The 20,367-nt window shown below is 43.6% G+C and overlaps 1 protein-coding gene and 1 long non-coding RNA gene across 3 annotated transcripts in view; both read right to left on the reverse strand.

Moving 5' to 3' along the window:
- MYOCD (myocardin) overlaps positions 1 to 5,732 on the reverse strand; it is a 41,473-nt gene extending 35,741 nt beyond the window's left edge. Inside the window, exons 1-2 of one of the 2 annotated variants that reach the window (XM_040243327.1) lie at positions 5,652 to 5,732; positions 3,341 to 3,502 (exon numbers count right to left, since the gene is read on the reverse strand). In XM_040243327.1, the coding sequence (XP_040099261.1) occupies positions 3,341 to 3,502; positions 5,652 to 5,667 (178 nt within the window). In that variant the 5' untranslated portion in view covers positions 5,668 to 5,732. Of the gene's footprint in view, positions 1 to 3,340; positions 3,985 to 5,651 lie in introns of those variants that run through there. The other variant, XM_040243326.1, reaches the window with a different exon arrangement.
- A 1,425-nt stretch (positions 5,733 to 7,157) lies between these two features.
- LOC120865964 overlaps positions 7,158 to 20,367 on the reverse strand; it is a 41,080-nt gene continuing 27,870 nt past the window's right edge. The window contains exons 2-4 of the long non-coding RNA XR_005721569.1: positions 17,212 to 17,277; positions 12,232 to 12,275; positions 7,158 to 7,341 (exon numbers count right to left, since the gene is read on the reverse strand). This is a non-coding gene — a long non-coding RNA (uncharacterized LOC120865964). The remainder of the gene's footprint in view (positions 7,342 to 12,231; positions 12,276 to 17,211; positions 17,278 to 20,367) is intronic.

A 20,367-nucleotide genomic window follows, 5' to 3' on the forward strand; every position in this document is an offset into this window, starting at 1 on the left:
AACAGGAATTCATCATCTCTCCCCTGATCTGCTCCTCTGCTCACAGTCCCCATTATGATACATGGCTGCCATTTAACTAGCTGACCAACAGGGAAATCAAGGGTGGTCATCTGTGACTCTTCCTTTTATCCACACTGACACATTCTCCCAGTATCTAACAATGGATATCAATTACTTCTCAGATGCTCTTTTTTTCTGTGCCCACAGCATGACTCTTGTTCAGGCTTTTGACCAAAAGCTACTCGTTAAAATTTACACCCCCCTCCCTCTTCCACAGTATAGAGATATTTCTGTGAAATTGCTGTTCCTTTCTTTCCTCTTCCCTGGTTAGATTTGGAGGATGATAAGGCTGCAGGGCACAGGTTAGCAAATTTATAGTTGGTGAGCCTGCTGTCTGTTTTTGTAAATAAAGTTTTATTGGAACACAGCCATCCCCATTTGTTTATTTATTTATTTTTTTAAATTTTATTATTTATTTATTTATTTATTTTTTAATTTACTTTACAATTCTGTATTGGTTTTGCCATACATTGACATGAATCCACCACGGGTGTACATGCGTTCCCAAACATGAACCCCCCTCCCACCCCCCTACCCACAACATCTCTCTGGGTCATCCCTGTGTACCAGCCCCAAGCAACTGAATTCTACCAAAAATTTAGAGAAGAGTTAACACCTATCCTACTCAAACTCTTCCAGAAAATCGCAGAGGAAGGTAAACTTCCAAACTCATTCTATGAGGCCACCATCACCCTAATACCAAAACCTGACAAAGATACTACAATAAAAGAACACTACAGCCCATTTGTTTATGTATTGACTGTGGCTCCTCTTCCACTATGATGGCCGAGCCGAGTTGTTGTGACAGCTCGGAGAGCTTGCTTACTATCTAGCTCTTTAAGTTTGCCACCTTTGTGCTAGGGGATGATGGAGTAGCAAGATCAAAGAAGTCTGTGTGCTTGAAACGTTTGCCATAGAAGAAAACCCTCTCTGGACCATTTATAAATAAGAAATAAATGTCTGTTAAGCAGCTGAAATTTTGTGGTTTGGTTAGCAGCTTCTGTTATCCCAACTAATAACAAAAGAGATGTAAAATTCGCAAATAAAATATTAGCAATTTCTAGGGGGGAAATATCCATGTAGGATTTATTTCCAGAAATACAAGGATGATTAAGAAAGACAGTAGTACCACGTTCCTAGAAGGGAGAAACTCAAATGGTCGTCTTTTCATGAACGTGGAAAGCATTTTAAAAACTAAGCATCCATCTTGCAAGCTACTGTCAATAATGGAATAGAACAAACACTCCCTTAGAATATCTGTTTATAGCAAAAGTCAGTATCATATTTAGAGGTGAATGACTGGAGAAATTCCCAAGGAAGACTGAATCAAACAAAAGTGTTATCATCAACATCACAAATAAAACTGGACTAACTTTTTGGCCAATCCAATATATAACATTATCATACTGTTTCTGAAGCACTGGCAATATAGCAATAATAATAATTTTCTTCTATGTAATATATCAATAATTATTAAATTATATATAAAGCTGCATAATGTAAAGATATGAATTATATGTGCTTCATATAATTCATACATATAATTTTATAGGTTAGATACACACTTGTATATTTTATGTATAATAAAATATATATTAGACTGCTATAATATACTCTATTGTTATCATTTATCTATTATTTATAAAAGAAATAGGTAATTTATAAATAAAATACACAAAATTATATATAATTTGTGCTATGAATATACTGCATGTAACTTAAAGTGATATGTTGCAATTTACTAATAATTCCTTGATGTTTCTTTTCAACAACCAGCCAGTGTTTCAAGACAGAAAGGAGAAACAAAGCAGAAGGCACATCTTCATTATTTGCAGATGATGTGATTATATATCCAAACAATTTAAGATAAAACGAGAAACTACTGGAACTATTAAGAAAATCTTCAAAGTGCCCCAGTTACAAAATAAATTGCAAAATTAATAGGTTTCCCATATGCAAGCAATAACTGATATGAATTTATTTTTGAAAACCTCACCAAGGGAAATTTTTTAAAAAGGCTTGTGTAGGTGAAAAGAGATTCTATCTTTTTGCCACAGAAGAATTCATATAATTTAAACATATGAATTCACCATAACTTAACCTATAAATTCACTGCAATCCCGAACAACATTCTAACAGGATTGAAGCTGGCATATAACAAACTGATCCTAAATATCACTAACCAGAAACTTCTCAGAATAGCCAAGAAACATGAGAAAAATCAGGCCAATGTAAAACATCCTTGTGAAGACAGAGATCAAGACACATTATAAAATAAACCACTAACAGTGTGGAAAAAAGAAAACTAAACCTTGTCTCCTAAACCATGCACTCTCATATATAAAAGTATAAATACTTTTATATTTCAGCATAAAGACTGAAATATAAAAATGAAGCATAAACATGTTAGAAAACAGAATAGGTGAATAACTCCATTCTTGAGCTAAGAAGTGTTTTCAGTAAGCAATAACATTCGGAAACTCAAAGAAAAAGATTAAGAGATTGAACTATACAGAAATGAAAAACTGCTACAGGTAAAATACACTACACAGAAAATCAAAAGACAAAGGACAGAAACAAAACAAACAAAAAAGGTAAAGGACGTGTTGATGAAAGGATACGTAATATTTGTGACAGATAGAGGATCAGCTTTTTAAAGATATGTTTTGTATATATATATTTTGGGGGGGGGTGGTGCTTCCCTGGTAGCTCAGACAGTAAAGAATCTGTTTGCAATGTAGGAGTCCTGGGTTCGATCCATGGGTTGGGAAGATCCCCTGGAGAAGGAAATGGCTATCCACCCCAGTATTCTTGTCTGGACAATTCCCTGGACAGAGGAGCCTGGCGGGCTACAGTCCATGGGGTCGCAAAGAGTCAGACACAATTGAGTAACTAACACTTTTCAACCCACAGTGCACAAACTGGGCTTAGCGCCCAGTTCTTCCCACTCGGGTCCAGAGCTCTTTCTGTTCTGCCAGTCTCCACCCTTTTAAAAGAGGGAACCAAGGGGCATCACGACTCCAGAGTGATGGATCCCCATGGGGGAGACGTTCTGACCTGCTTGACCAGAACCACCCTGGTCTATGTCAACCTGACGTTGGAGGGGGGTGGCTAGGAATTTCTTCCTTGTTCCTGGGATTTCTGGGAACATTTTGGGACAGTAACCCCTGGAATAACTCTTGTTTAGTGAGACGCCTTCATCCCCAGGACCCCAGCACTTCAGAGCCACGGCTGCCTTCAGATCCCAGCACGGAGGAAGCCTGCCATTGGTGCTAGTTACCTTTAATGGCCTCCTTCACAGCGGAGTCCACAGGGAGTATGTTCTTCTCCACCAGCTCCAGCGGCCCCGGCCGGAGAGCAATCTTTTCGTTGAGGTCATCTGCGAGACGGGCTCTTTTCAGTTTCATCTGGGCAGTCGGAACCGATCTTTCTGCAGTGGAAGCTGAGGGGTTAAAATCAAGAGGATTGGCTCTAGAATTTGATGTCATTTTTGTGGTTTTATTTTTATTCTGTTTCTTGCTTCTGTAACCCAAACACTCTGACACATTGTACGCCACCATCCTAATAATTTTTCGATGCAATCATCCTCATTTCACATGGATTAGCAGCAAAGACCAGACAGTTCCAAATAAAGGCAAATTGAAGAGCATAGAAGTGTTAGAGAAACTGGCTTTGTGAGGATTTTGGGAGAAAAATGCGCAATTTGTCGATTCTGTAAGCAAAGAGTCCACAGGGCCTGCCTTGTTTACTGACTTTAAATGACAGTATTTGCATGCCCATCCAGTCTGTATGCGCTTCCCTCGTGGCTCAGCTGGTAAAGAATCTGCCTGAAATGCAGGAGACCTGGGTATTACCTGGCCCATGATGAGCTGGCAATAAATATTATCTATTGTTATAACTGGGGCTTCCCTAGTGGCTCAGCGGTAAAAAATTTGCCTGCAATATAGGAGACGCAGGAGACGCAGGAGAAGCAGGTTTGACCCCTGGGTCGGGAAGCCCCTGGGGAAGGAAATGGCAACCCATTCCAGTATTCTTGCCTGGGAAATCCCATGGGTAGAAAGCCTGGCGGGCTACAGTCCATGGGGTTGCAAAAGAGTCAGACACAACTGAAGGGACTAAACAATCCAATCCAATTGTAACAATTGTGGTAGCTTGACTTCTTAAGGGTTTCAGACCTGTTGAGGTTGTGATTCAAATGTCCTGATCTGGTTGTAAAAGAGAAACAATTTTGGAGGGAAATGGTTATTTAATTAAACAGGGATTTAAGAAACTGAATATATCCAACAAAACAGTTATTTAATAAAACAGGGATTTAAAAAAGAATATATTAGCTTCTCATCACTGGGAGGGTGAGAAAGATCACTGACAAGCTCTAAATCACTCTTTATTCCTCTCTGGGTGAGGCCCTGACTTATTTCTGTGCAAGAACATGGAAGAGAGTCTTGAAAGCCAGTTGTTGCAATAAGGCAGAACTGGAAGTTAGGGTTCCATGAGAGTTTGCCACTTTCTGCTCAACTCTGAAAATTTAGAAGGCGAGATCTTTCCAGACCTCATAGTACCACTGTTCCATGAATGTGTGTGTGTGCTCAGTTGCTCAGTTGTGTCCGATTCTCGGGGTTCATAGCCTGGTATTTTAATTCAAGATGGTAAAGATGCAACAGATAATGTTCCATTTTTGATTATGTATTCTTATACATTGCTGTAAGTGTAGAAAATTTTAAAAAAATTCTGCAAAAGAAATGAAAGCATTGGGAAACCTCTTCCACTTAGAATCTACTGTTTTTAATAATTGGGTGTATTTCTTAATTATTTACACAGTATTTATTGTTAGGTCTTTATCTTTTCATCATAGAATCTGGCCATAAATACATTTTATGTATATACTTTGCTTTCCTGAATTTGATTGTGAATATAGTTTTGTTTTCTGGTCTCCTCAGACATCATTTTGTAAGCCTTGCATGCTCAGTTGCTTCAGTAGTGTCCAACTCTTTTGTGACCCTATGGACTGTAGCCTGCCAGTCTCCTCTGTCCATGGAATTCTCCAGGCATGAATACTGGAGTGGGTTGCCATGCCCTCCTCCAAGGGGATCTTCCCAACCCAGGGATCGAACCTGAGACTCCTGCTTTGCAGGCAGATTCTTTACTGCTGAGCCACCAGGGAAAACTTTTCGAAACTAAACATTTATTACTGGTATGAAGGATGGACATTTTAAAGGAAGTTGATATATATTGGACATGCCCTGTGTGCTCAGAGAAAGCTGAGCAGTGGTGCAGCTCAGATTAGACCCCAAGTGTGGTACCTTCTGGGCCACCATATGGCTTCTCGATTTGACCATCAACACGGCCTTGAATGACTAGATGACAGCTCAAAAACCACTTTGGAATGGAAGTAGCTCCTTTCTAAGTGGACTCAGCCTCTGAGCAGAAAGCAGCAACTGAGCATGCAAGGCTTACAAAATGATGTCTATTGAGGAGACCAGAAAACAAAACTATATTCACAGTTAAATTCAGGAAAGCAAAGAACCTTGAACAATGCTCCCTGTTCCCTTCTCACTGACTGGTACTGGTTTAATGATTTTGGGCAGCCCTACCTTGGAGTATGTGCATTTTCACCACTGCTGCACGGTCGGACCTGCTTCTTGCCTTGCGCTTCAGGGTGTCTTCAGGCTGTTGGACACAAACATGGAATCAATTCCACTCAGTATCATACAGCTGAATCATCTCATTTTAACTTTAAAAGAAACCCCTTTTCTCTCAAAAGGAAAAAGCATTACTTTCTTACAAATGAAACATGCAAATATCCCTGTTCTACATTTTGATGAAGGAGGACTCATCTAGTAAAACCTCTCTAGTAATTTCAGGATGGAGAAATAAGATAAAGAGGTCAAAAACTTTGGTCCATCTCAGCGCTCCAAACTTAAAGGGCAGACAGGTACCTATTCATAAAATACTAATAAAACTGATATCATCATGCTGCTTATATTATAGCCAATCTTATTTTGTAAAGGAGTCACAAACTAACTAGAGTCAGGGATTAAAGGTAACCTCATCCCATCCAGTATAACATGACAACACATGCCATCCTCCTGTTTTTCCCTTGAGTTTTCTCTCAGGATGTGAAAATGAGAATCCTGCAGATTGAGACCCACATTGATGCTGCAAGGACACTTACAGACATAGCATTTATTGAGTCTTAAAGTTTTCTTGATGATGGAGTTGTCTGCAGAGATGGTGTGGGCTGCGGCAGAGCAAAAACTGGACTTCAGGGCCCTCATTTCTGGGTTCTGATCTCACTGTATTGGCCCCCTGAAGAGGGGTCTGGGGCTCACTCCAGTTCGGATGAAAGGTAGTTATTCTCCAGGCAGCAGGAAGCACAGCCTCCCATGAGCAGCCCTAGGGAGTCCTGGAGCTCTGCCACTCTTCCCCGCTCCCCTACCCGCTCACTAGCCGCCAGGCTAGGATTCTCTAGCAGTGGCCTCCCAGGAGAAGGAGCCTGCTGGCCTTCCTTCTAGGTGCACTGCTGATGCTCCCTAACTAGCACTTACAGTCTCGATAAATTCAAGTTGCAGAGACTTGCTCTGAAGGCATATAATACATGCTAATTCCCCCCCTCAAATGCTAAAAGAAAGATAAACAGAATTCCTTCAGCCTTCCATTGCTGTTTAGTCACTCAGTTGTGTCTGACTTATTGGACCCCACAGACTGTAGCCCGCCAGGCTCCTCTGACCATGGGATTCTCCAGGCAAGAATACTGGAGGGGGTTGCCATTTCCTTCTCCAGGAGATCTTCCCAATCCAAGGATTGAGTTTGCATCTCCTGCACTGGCCTCGAATAAGCCCCGTATCCGTGGGCCTTACCCTACCACTGAGTTGGATTTAAAATCATCTGCTCATCACTGAGAAATGCCTGTCATGAAAGAGAGGCCAGCTTGCCAACCCACCTCACCTACCTCATTTCATGTCTCTCTGAAAACTCCTTGCAGGGATGCCCCTACCGACATCAGAAAGACTGGGGACATCTGTTTTTAAAAAGCTCACCAATAGCAGTTTCGAAGCCAACATCATTGATCCTATTTCCACAGTTTTCAGAGCCTAGGAGGAAGATTCCACACAGTGTGGGGGGAGGGGACCAGCCAATTGTAGGAGAAATTTGCCCAAATTTAGCACCTGGAGATCCATAGCCTAGAGTCTGAGATAAAAAAGATGGGAGGTTTGCAGAAAGTTACCTCGTCACTATCCAAATGTTTTCTTTGTTCATGGAATTCAGGTGGGCTTTTCAGGGCTGAAACAGAAAGATACAGACGTGAGCAGGGGGCCTTGGGGCCCGGAGCAGCATGGCGGTGTTTGCCAGTGTGCTTGCTGAGCTGTGCACGGGGGTGGGGGGAGGTGATCGCCTTCTTCAGGCCACAAGCAGTTGAAGAAGAAAGGCCTGGAGGTCACCAGCTTCCCCGAGGCCGGAGGGCACAGAGAAAGGTGGACGTCAGCCTCAAACAGGAGGAGCAGCGGGGGCAGAATACGCGATAGGAAAAGGAGTGGCAGAGACGGGGCATTCCGAAGACGGGCAGGCCCAGGGCGCGGACAGGCGATGCTCTAGTTTTAGGAAGATGGGGAGACTGGGGTGACCACCACTCTCTTTGACTTTGCCCTGCCCTTGAGTGTAGAAGTCTGGGTGGAGGTCAAGGTCAGTGGAAGGGCTGTGATCCATGTTGTGGGAGGCAACTTATCCTTTTGGGTCAGGGAGGTGGCTGGTCGGGCAAGAACATGCAACCAAAGGGTGTTGAGAGAGAAGCATGGAATGAGACTTTGAGGGCTGGAAGGGACCTTGGAGATGCTAAAATAATGGGGAAACTTAAGGCCCCTGGAATGGGACTGACTTGCCCAGGGTCACACAGGTAGGGCTCGGAGCCTAGGTCCTCTGACCATCTAACTTCTCTTCAGCTGTGATGCTCATAACGCTGACGACTGATAGACATGGGCACTGGTCCATCACAGTCCACAGCAGCCAGAAACAACCTGGACTGGACGCCAGCCACCTTCTCTCCACGACCCCACTGCTTCTCCTCCTACCAGCTCCCAGCAATGCCTCATGGGGATGAACTTTTGACTTTGCTTTTGCAAAAATCTGCCTTTTCCTTGCCTTTCCTGATCCCCTGGAACAATCACAATGCCGAGCCATAAATAGTAACTTCTCCTCAGAAATGATGAGGTTGATCAGCGGTTGCAGAATTGCATCGAATATTCTCCTGGACTGGAGGTCTGGACAAGTGGGTGGATCACGTGATCCAGAATTCTAATATTACTTCAACAGATATCAACTCACAAGCTGCAGGCAAGGAAACAGTCTTCCAAACTTTGGCATAAAAAAAACAATTGGATATCTAACCAGATGGGCACTTGGGGCTGTGTGTGTGAATGCGTGAGCATGTGCATGTGTGTGAGTGTGTGTGTCTCATTCAGCCTCAAAACCATGCCTCATGTGAGCCCAGCTCTTGGACGGGCTTGTTGGAGAGAAGGGAGACTCCACTCTGGGCAGTTGGTCAAGCCCATTATCCTTGGATATTGCTTGGGGAACTACTGAGGCATCTCTCTCTAGACTTTCCTGTCTCACCCAAACGACTGCAGAGTTGACCAAAGGAACAGGCAGACTGGTCCCAGCTGGCTGCCTTGTGCCAAGGAGACTGGACAAGTCCTTTTCTCCTCAATTTGACCAGAAACTAAGGGGCTTCCTTTTTATAGGAGAAAAAAAAAATGTTGCTTGACCACCACATCTCCCATCGATCTAATACCTCCAGTTTCTCTTTGCTGCTTTTCACTCTTAAAAGGAACCTCCCTGCCAACTCTACCCTTTTCAATGGCCTCTTTCCCCTCCCTACCCCCCAACTCAGTGGCTCTGGAAAAATGTGCTGGTTGGCTGCATTGCTCATACATTTTCTCTGACTTGGGTCTGACCCCCATCCTGAGTCAGGAGGCTTGTCTTTATTTGCCTTTGATCACAGCTGCAATTCACACTGATGGAGTTCTGAAACCATTTCCCGTTTCCCCAGGCAACCAGATCCTACAAATCTGCTTGAGGGCCACTGGGTCCTGGTGAGTCTGTGCCATCTGAACCCATAAGTCTTCACCTCTGTCCAACAGTCTCATGGTCACCTAGGTATTATATACTGATGTGGCTTAATCCCTTCCATAATCCAGAAAAGGAGTTGATTTTAGTGTGGCCTTCCTTACTAAGTCATTAAAAAAGAGTGACATAAATTTTTCCTTAAGAAGCAACCCTAAGGGGACAGCATGAATCTATCTTGAGATGGCTCTTACATTCCAAACTCAATTGGTTTTAATTGGGTTCAGGGTTTAGGGGGAATTTATCTGCTTCTCTTATCCCTGAGGCTTTTCAGTTCTTATTAGTGGAGCTTATTAACTCTTCCATGAAATGCTGCATTTCCTGTATCTTAGCCTGTAGAGTTACAATTCATCACTCTTTGGTGGTAACAGTTCCCCTGTGAAATGACTGAACAGTCCAGTTCTCTGATGCCAGGTGCACAATGGTCTTCTGGAACCTTCTGCCACAGGGTGGGAGAGGTTATGACCATTCAGCAAGGACTTAGGAAGGAAGCTAAAAAGATTCACACACTGGGTTGTACCCCACGCTTTTCTTTCTAGGACTTAAAGGAGGTTACATGGGGCACTGGGTTGGCCTGCCATGGCCTCTGTGATTGACATGTATCTTTTCTGGGATTCCAGAGAAAAGAGGGTTTCAGTCCCTCCCTCCAAGGGCCAAGGAAAGTGAAACTGCATCGCGGCGCACCACATTGACTTTTTGGAAAATCCTCCTCTGCTGACAGCCCTGGGAGTATCAAATGGCAACATTTTATATTTAAGGGACATTGACATTTAGGATTGAAAAAGGAATTTGGATTGTTAAATTAAAAAAAAAAAAAGTCAACGTGATTCCAAATTAAAATACAGTTGTAAATCCAGTCAGCCACACGTCTCACTCATCCCCTGGGAGGAAGATGAATCGCTTCTCACAGGGGAATTCATGTTCTCGATGAGGAGTTTAGTCACGGGCTATTCCTATTTCTGTCCGCGCAGCTCCAGCTAATTTGGGTCAGCAGTGTGTATAAACATTTGCTTACTTAGAGCTCAGGAAAAGATCTCAAGATAAGAACAGACGTCCTGCGGTGGCCCCCTGCTTCTAACCTCCTGCCTCCAACAGGGACCCGGAAAAAAGAGAAAACAGGCTGGAGGGCCCTTGACAATCTGTTAGGGAGAGAAGCCTGGGGCTGGTGGCAGTTCTGATGGCGGAGGCGGGGCCTGCCTTCTCCCCTCTGGCTTGGAAGGGAGAACCCAGCTCCTCCTCTGGTGTTCGGGTCAGGACCAAGAGGCTGCATCCAAGAGCTGGTATTCTGGGGCAGCAGCTGGGGCAGTGGTTCCCAAAGTGTGGCCCTGGACCAGCATCTTTGGCATCATTTGGAAACCTGCCAACAGTACCAATTTTCAGGCCCCACCCAGACCTACAGAATCCAAAGCTTGGGTGAGAGGCGGAGGGACAGAGGGTCTGTGTTCGGACAAGCCCCCCAGGGGGATACTCGTTCTCTGGCATTTCCATGGCAAGTAGGTCCTCATCTGTAGATGGGAATCTACAGATGTACTTGGGAATCAGAGACTTCAAAAAGGGGTGCCTGATGTCTACGACTGATTTCTCAGCATTTCAAAGAGCTGAAGAAAAAGGGTACGTTTGTCCAGAGAAAGGCTGCTTAGTTTCATAAACTGCCACTTCTCATAGTTGCTGCCTAGAAGCAGAACACCTTGGTTTAGAACTGCTTGTTCTCATCAAAAAGCACTGGCTGGTAAGTTTGTATGCCATTAATTAATCAAAGACAGATATATGGATAATAATTCATATATATAGGGGTTTGGGGGGAGGAAGACAAAACTGATTTAAATATAAGCTCTATAGTCAAGTGAAGTGAAGGGAAGTGGCTCAGTCGTGTCTGACTCTTTGCGACCCTGTGGACTGTAGCCCACCAGGCTCCTCTGTCCATGGGATTCTCCAGGCAAGAATACTGGAGTGGGTTGCCATTTCCTTCTCCAGGGGAATCTTCCTGACCCAGGGATCGAACCCAGGTCTCCCACATTGCAGGCAGATGCTTTAGCCTCTAAGCCACCAGGGAAGCTCTACAGTAGTCATGGGTATAATTGAAGTCTTGGGTGACTAATGTTTTGGGAGCCATCCCTCTGGGTTCTGCCCTTGCTTTGCCATCTATTTCTGGTGCAGCCTTGAACAAGTCTAAGAGCCTTCCCATGTTCTCAGTTTCCCACTTACAAACAGGTTTAGCAATGCTTGTCCTCTTGACTTTGCCTTTTTTTTGTTTTTTTTGGTCATGCTGTATGGCATGGGGGATCTTAGCTCACCAACCAGGGATCGAACCTGCGCCCTCCTGCATTGGAAGTGCAAAGTCTTAACCACTGGACCACCAGGGAAGTCCATTGGCTTTGCTTTTAAAGACAAACTGGACCAGGAGAATTTTTCTTCCAAACAAATGGGATCCATGCTATGCACGTGTGGTTAATACTTTGGAAACTGTCTCATCTCTTTAGGGTGGCAACAGATGGCCCATTCAGGACCCAAAGGATAGTTGCAGGAGGCCTGAAAATTGCCTTTTCCCAATGGAGCTTTGTAATATTACAGCCTGGCTTGCATGCTTAGGGAATTCAATGCCTTCTACACGAATACTCTGGAATTTCTCAGAAGGGTCCATAGATACATTCACGTGATGCCTGCATCACTAGTGCACTAATTTCTAAGGAGCAAGGAACTAGAGATGAAGGAAAGAGTTGGGGGAAATAGAGAAGTTAGGATTTTGGATCCAAATGGGCTTGGTATGAAAACCGAGGAGGCTTTTTTCCCACTCCACATTTGAGATGTTAGGAGGGAGGGAAGGAGGACAGATGAAACCCCTGTGCCGTGTTCTGCTCAAACAGCCAACAGTGGGGGTGGGGGCGGTGCTGTGGGGAGAAGCCAAGTCAGATGAAGGCATTGAGGAAACGAAGGAAGACTCTGCCCCGCCAGCTTCTCAAAACTATCAAGATGCTGCGCGTGCTGTGGGTGCAGGGACCGGCCCGTGACGCCTCTCGCTACTCAGGAGGAGGACCACAGAATCCAGGGATTTACCAAGGCTTTGCCGTAAGTGTGTGGCTGCGGAGGCCTGGATTAGTCTGCAAAACAAATAAAGGCAGCACCATTCACACACAGCTCATCGTATCTTTCCATTCATCGACATCCATCAGATCACGGAACCAAGCTGCCCAGATGCTTATTTCTGGCCAGCAGGCTTTCTTTGAGTCTCGGCGGCGAAGTCGCAGCCTTTTGGGTGCCCCCTGGGCTTCTGTAATCTACTTCAGTTTTCTAATGCCGTTTTCTGGATTCCAGGACAATCAACTCAATGTTCCTGCTTCTCTCCCCTGGATTCATAGAGATCAGCCCCACTGTACTAGCAGAAGGAGAGAGAAAGTCATTTCTTTCCTTCAGGTCTCCCAGAAACCTACTCCATGTAGTGGTGAGACGTTGTCCAATATTATTAACAGGCATAATTTAGCAGGAGAATTGAGAGAACATTCTAGACGGTAAGCTCTTTGAAACAGAATGCATGTCTAACTCTTCTGTGTTCCATGGGGCTTTTCTCCCAACAGATGGTCAAAATATCTACCGAACTGCTCTATGACTTTTTTTTTTCATCGAAAACTCAGAGCTGATTCTCTTTCTGCACTAAGAATTCTGAAGGGGTTGGAATAAAACAATATTTAACATTGAACTCAGGAGGAATGTGTTAGTCACTCAGTCATGTCCAGCTCTTTTGCGACCCCATGGACTGGAGCCCGCCATGCTCCTCTGTCCATGGGATTCTCCAGGCAAGAATACTGGGGTGGGTTGCCACTTCCTCCTCCAGGGGATCTTCCCGCCCAGAGATCAAACCCACGACTCCTGCTTTGCAGGCAGATTCTTTACCATCTGAGCCACAGCATTTACCCTCCAACCCAGGAGATTTGTGCCCAAAGAGAAGAATGCAGTGGAGAAAACTTGCATGAGAAATGATGGCCAGACCTGAGCCTGCCCACAGGTGTCCAGGAAGGAAAGGAGGTTGGGCTGTGTCCCAAAACAAGAAAAAATGAGAACCCTGATGTCCTCTTGCAGCCTTGAGCCTGATGGGGACGGTGGCAGAGCCATGCTTCTGAATTCCAGTTGACGGTGACATGTAGGCAATTTGAAAGTTTCCTTTTGAGATTCAGAGGTAGGATTCTGGAAGGGAGTCTGAACCATAAATTCTTAAAGTAATATTCTACACTAATGATGAGAGGCTAGTTCACTCAAGTTTACCAACTCTTTTGAAAATGTGAATTTCACCACTGATACTATAAATGTGAAAGCAATCTTAGAAGCCAGCCTGGGGGTGTACTTCTGGCTGAGAGCACTTTTGTACTGTTTAAAGGGGCTCTGTGCTGGCTGCTACTCCAGGATCAAGAGATGCAGGTTCTGGCCTCAACTGCTGCAACAGGAGGGGACTGCAAATTCTTCCTTTTGCAATGGGCAATGGCCTTGGGTCAATCTAATGTACAACTCAAGACTAATTCTGTCCAAGGAGAGCAGGTGTTTCTGTGAACAAACTAAACCAGCAGGGCTACCTCGTAGTAACAGAAGGACAATGAACAATTCACCTGGCCAGGAGCTCTCCACTTGAGCAATTTATAACAAGTTTGAAAATTCAGGGGGAGTACTGCAGTTATTTCCAGTGTTATGGACAATGTGAGGCTGTGTTATCATTTTACTGTGCATGCATTTAAAGTCTCACGGTTCAAGTTTGTAAATAGGATCACTTTGGGCTCTTGCTTTGGGATAGTTGACACATCTCTGAGGCCTCTCCAATCTCAGTTTCATGAAGGTTAAAGACAGTGAGACATGGACTAGGGCAGGGTTTTCAAACTCTGTTTGAAGAGGACCCTGGGGAAGAGAAACAGGGTTATCTAAGATGGGTGAGGGGGGGCCGAGTGAGTGGGGCAGAGGCCTCTGACCCTGTTCCAGCCAGAATGTGTGTGTGTATATATACACACATAACACAATATATATTTAACTATTAAAAAACACCAAAAATCATCAAATTAGGTGATGTCCAATGACTATCGGCTTTGCTTCCCTCCGTTCTACTCACTTTCTTCCTCCTTTCCTCTTTTCTGCTGCTTCAGAAAATTCAAATGATAGAAGGAAGACATAAAATGCCCTCTTGGAAAATATAACCGGTCCTATCTTCTGTGTTTCTTGTCACCTTTCCCCTAAAATCTTGAGCCTCTACAAAGTACAGTTGTGCTCACGGTGGTCCCCACAGCGCCCAGCATACCACCCTGCACAGAGTCTGGGTCATCATGAAATATGTTGAATCTGATTGAGTAGAAAAGACCCAGAGACTGTGAGTTCCTGCTTCCTTCTCTGGAGCAACTGCCTTTACACACGTGTGCCTGGTGGTGGTGGGTGGCTGAGTAAAGAGACTAGTGTTTAAGCTCTGGGTCAATGGGGCTACCATTTGGGCTCCCCATCTCAGCAGGTGCAGAGGCTTGTCTGGATCTGGCTTCCCCAGAAGTGCTAGGTCCCTGAGATCTAGGGACTGGGCCTGTACCGGGCTGGGTGTACCTGCTGTAGCTTTGACAATTTTCTACAGCAGAAGTAACACCTTTGGAGAGGAGGTGGCTGAAGACTATGGGAAACTGATGCTGCTTGATCCACCTTTCTCATTTTGCTGAATTAAAAAGGAAACATCACTGCATGACTCATAGGAGTTTCCCCAGCAACTGTCTTCAAGACACAATGGGCTATGGGTGCAAAATTTCTGTTAAGCAGTATTTAATTAATAGATACACTATCTGATTCTGGAAATCCCAGAGAAAAGTGAAAAAAAAAAGGGAAAGTGTTAGTCACTTAGTCATGTCCAGCTCTGCGATCCCATGGACTGTAGCCCATCAGGCTCCTCTGTCCATGGGGATTCTCCAGGCAAGAATACTGGAGTGAGTTGCCATTCCCTTCTCCAGGGGATCTTCCTGACCCAGGGATTGAACCTGTGTCCCCTGATCTGCAGGTAGATTCTTTACCATTTGAACCATCGGGGAAACCCAACACTATCTGATTCTGGAAATCCTGGATAACAACATATTCTATTTCCTTTGGGCCCTATTCTGCAAATGGACATTAAATTTGCATACCTTACATAGGGGTGTTACGTAAAAATGTGCCTGGATTCATTCCTGTTTTTATTAGGTGTCTTAGTTCTGAAATTTAACTCCAGAAATTTCAAAAAAATTTTTTATTCTCCTCGAAATGGCAGCTGCAAGACCCAGGTTTGGATTATTTAAACATGTAGGTTAAACTTTAAATCAGTTGTGAACAGCTTGAGCGGATGTAAAGGCACTGGGTCTCTCTACTTCAATTTCCTTTCCAGAATTAAGGAAAGTGATGCCCATGAAGGATTGCTGTTGTTATTGTTTAGTTGCCAAGTTGTGTCCAACTCTGTGGGACCCCGTGGACTGTAGCCAGCCAGGCTTCTCTGTCCTTGGGGTCCCCTAGGCAAGAACACTGGAGAGGCTTGCCTTTTCCTTTCCAGAGGATCTTCCTGACCTGGGGATCAAACCCAAGTTTCCTTCATTGGTAGGTGGGTTCTTTACCTCTACACCACCGGGGAAGCCCCCATGAAAGAACTGATTATTTTAATCCCACTGAAACTGATGTATTCATCTTATATTTGAGGGCATGTGGTAGAGACTGTGGTCTGCTGAGAGGATACTGGTGGATCTACACTTGTCTACCTTCCACTGTTAGTGAATCGTTCTTCTAGATGGTGGTTAAACAAATTCAATTCTACACATTTGCAACAGGATTCAGAAATAAGACTGGCCTGGTTGGCTTTGAGCGCCAATGTATTTATCTGACTTGAAGCCTGTAGACTCTGGGTCTCTCCTGTGTTTTAACACCTGCCTTGCTGGGCTGGCTAAGATGAAACAGGCCACACAGCCTTGTGCCTTTGGTTTCTCATTCTAACTGTACATTTGATCAAAGCAGCCTTCCAGTTGCAGGGTGAGATCTTTCTTTTGCGCTTAGCAAATCGCTAAAAGAAGTTGTTCTGCCATAGGTCACCTGCTGTTTATTCTTTGCAGGGCTGAGCCATGAACAAAAACTTCATCTGAACTCCCAAAGGAAAGAGCTTGAAATATTCTTAGTTCTTTTCTGGTTCTGAAGCACCGACTATACTTAAATGTTTAGACTTTGGATCACAGGGCACAAAGGTTACTAATTGTAGGACATTCAATCAAGGGCAAATGCTTGCTTGTTGCATGCTTAACTATGAAGTCACAGTCTGGACAAGGACCTGGATTTCTGCAGGAGTCATTATGGATTTTGACTTTTAAAATTTTAATTAAAAAATTAAAAAATTTAACTTCTGCGGGAAGAAGTTAGAAAGTGTGACCTAAAGGAGCTTACATGGTGATTCCATTTATTTGGTACTTTTCTTGTTTTTATAGCTAACCAGAAGGTAGCTTCAACTGCTAAACTTGAAGTTTTCAAGTTTCAAGATAGGAAATTTCAAATATACCTTCCAAAAGATAGGATAATTCTTCTTCTTTGACCCAAATGATGGCCAGTAATTCAATGTAACACCATTTATACTAGAATGGTATTGCTGCTCATTATTCCAGAAAGGAAGCAATTGACAATATTCAATTAACTGGGGACTCAAGTACTCAAATAGTTTGAAACCAAGGAGGTGAGAGAAAGATGATACAATTGATGCTTCCAGGAAGAACAGTGATTATGTCCAATTCTAAAAATAGAGGGGGTGGAGGCCCATAGTATTATGCTTGTCTTGTAATCAAATCCACTACATTAGAATTTTAGGTACAACCTCTATGAGTAAAGGGAATCCCTGGCAGGTGAGTAGCATTTGGTACAAAGCCTCTAAGGTCTGGGATTCCTGCTGACCCAGAGTCCGTGAGAATCTGGGGAGACTGGTCCATGAAATTGGATTATGACCTCTGAGGTGCTTTCCAGCTCCCAAATTGCACGCCCTCCTGCCACCCCCATATAGACCAGTCTCTAAGAAGCAGAGCTACTCACATGGTACGATGCCTTGGTTAGCCAGCTGTTCTTGGGTCCTTCTCTGCTGGAGTCGTAACTGTAAAACTTAGAAAAAGAAGAGTTAGTATGTGAGCTAGGCTAAGACTGATTGCGACCACTTTTATTTGCCTCGTATCTTTTTTTGCCTGATCACTCTTCTCATTTTATTTCTAGAACAGTTCTGAAAGTCTGAAGTGTGTGAAGGACACTTGCATTTTGTTGTAGACATGGACAAGAAAGGATGAGAGAAGCTGAGGGGTTGCAGGGTTTTCCGGCAAGTGAGTGGCCACCAGAGACTAGAAGTCCAGTCTCCTCCTCTCAGTGTCACACTGTCTCCCCCCGCTATGCTCCCTGGGAGATGAATGCCATCAAATGCTGCCATGAGTTCAAAACAGGAGACAGAGTAAAGAAAGCTGGGTCTCGGAAGTGTCACCTGGGTTCAAATCCCACCTGGGACTGCCCCTTCCTGGGTGGATAACTCTGGGCAAGTTGTTCAACCTCTTTGACCCTCAGCTTTTTCATTTGTAAATGGAAACAATGCCCTGTGGGATTGCTATACTTTGATTAAAACACGTATGCAGGTTGCTTAGCAGAGTGCCTGGTACCATAAGTCATCAATAAATGGTAGTATTGGGACTTCCCTGGAAGCCCAGTGGCTAAGACTCCATGCTTCCAATGCTGGCAGCCCAGGTTTGATCCCTGCTCAGGGAACTAGATCCCTCAGGCTGCAACTAAGAGTTCATATGCCACAACGAAGCTGGAAGATCCAGTGTGCTACAACTAAGACCTGGCACAGCCAAATAAATGAATGAAATAAACATTAAAATAATAAATGGTACTATCATGAGAGTCTGGAATTCACCTGGGAATTCAGAGAAGGGCCAATGGAGTCATGCTTTGGTTAGAAAATGTAAAACACTATAAACTGTACAAACTATAAATTATGGAACTCTCGGTTACTATCTATAGCACAAGCAGATTACGTATATATCACATATATATATGTAAGTAAGTTACATATATGATATATATCATGAGTATAATATTTATGATTTCCTTCTTGTCTTCTCACTTAACCCCCTTAAAGAATCTATCTTTGGACACATACATTTTCTCAGGGAGATTCAGAGTTTGCTGTCTTGATTCCTGGGTTTAAGATGCTCAGGATGAGAATAGAAAGAGCAGAAATTTTCAAAAAGAGGGACTGGTTTGATCACCTTATAATGAAAAGGGAGAACAAGCATTGCTTTTATGAAGAGAAAATTAGAGTGGAGAGAAGAAAAATGAAAAGGCTATACAGAAAAATGAAAAGGCTACACAGCTGTCTTTCAAGTTCATTTACTATTCCACAGTGAGGCTTCAGAGCAAATGCAGTCATAAGATATTCTGAGACGAGCATCTCTGGTGGCTCAGTGGTAAAGAACCCACCTGTCAATGCAGGAGACACGGGTTCGATCTCTGATCTGGGAAGATCCCGTATGCTGTGGAACAACTAACCCTGTGCCACGTGCCGTAGAGCCCGGGAGTTGCAGCTACTGAGCCCTAGAGCCCGTGCTCCACAACAAGAGAACTCACTGCAATGAGGAGCCTGCACACCACAAGGAACAGTAGTCCCCACTTGCCACAACTAGAGAAAAAGCCCGTGTAATAAGGAAGACCTAGCACAAAAATATATAAATAAATAAACATAAAAAAAAAAACAAGATATTCTGAAAGAGTAATGAAGACAGGTAATTTTTAAAGGTGTTGCTATGGGTTTTGAATTGGCTTCTCGCCAACCTTCATGGGAGAGACCAACGTTACTGAATTGCTATCAATTCCTTTTGGAGGCTAGACTGTGCTTCGCTGAACAGTCTCATGTGACTCCATCTTAGGACTGAACACACAAAACAGAATCAAATGAAAATACAAGATTTACAGTAGAATATCTGAAGTAAAAAAAAATTCACCAAAAGGCCTAACAAAAGAATGAGTATCAAGTCAGGACACTTGAACACAGAGCAACCTGAAGAAGAGAGAGAAAATGATGAAAAAAGTGGTCAGACCCTCAGGTTCCTGCACCCCAGTATCAAAAAGTCTGTTAATAACATCATCTCATTCAGTTTAGTTCAGTTCAGTTCAGTCACTCAGTTGTGTCCGACTCTTTGCGACCAAATGGACTGCAGCATGCCAGGGTTCCCTGTCTATCACCAACTGCCAGAGCTTGCTCAGACTCATGTCTGTCGAGTCAGTGATGCCATCCAACCATCTCATCTTCTGTCATCTCCTTCTCCTCCTGCCTTCAATCTTTCCCAGCATCAGGGTGTTTTCCAATGAGTCAGCTCTTTATACCAGGTGGCCAAAGTACTGGAGCTTCAGCTTCAGCATCAGTCCTTCCGATGAGTATTCAGGACTGATTTCCTTTAGGATTGACTGATTTGTTCTCCTTGAAGTCCAAGGGACTCTCAAGAGTCTTCTCCAACACCACAGTTCAAAGGCATCAATTAGATCATTAGATCTACTTGATGTATATATAATAATCAGCTCACTAGAGCCCCAGAAAGAGAGCAGAAAAATAAATAATTGCCACAACTCCCCAAATTTGGTGAAAAACAGAAATTTACAGATTCAGAAAGTTCAACAAACCCCAAACCAGATATAGTCACAGAAAAATCACACTTAGATTCATCATAATCCAATGGCTGAAAACCAAAGAGAAGGAGAAAATCTTGAAAGTAGCCAGGAAAAACAAAACATTACATAAAGGAAAACATTGATTTAAATAACCACAGACTTCTCAGCAGAAATCACAGTTCAGAAAATAAAACAAAATGAAAACCAAACGAAAACTATCAACCCAGAACACAGAATATCCTCTAGGAATGAAGGTGAAATAAAGATAGTTCACGTAAAGGAGAAAATCAGATAATTTGTTTGCTAGCAGACTTGACTACAGTAAATACTTAGGGAAATTCTTCAGGCTGAACAGAAATGATATCAGAAGGAAATCAGGGTATTAAAGAATGACTAGAGTATATCAGAAATGGTAACTAGCTGGGTAAACTGTAAAGATTATGTTCTTCTCACTAGCTAAGTGAAGCATGGCTGGTCGCCCAGCGCCCTTGGCGTTGCCCCTCTTGTCACCTGGGAGCTTCTGTAGTCCTTCTCTCCAGTGAA

The sequence above is a fragment of the Oryx dammah genome, unplaced genomic scaffold, assembly GCF_014754425.2.
Source record: "Oryx dammah isolate SB20612 unplaced genomic scaffold, SCBI_Odam_1.1 HiC_scaffold_8, whole genome shotgun sequence".
In the NCBI taxonomy this organism is placed as follows: Eukaryota; Metazoa; Chordata; class Mammalia; order Artiodactyla; family Bovidae; genus Oryx; species Oryx dammah.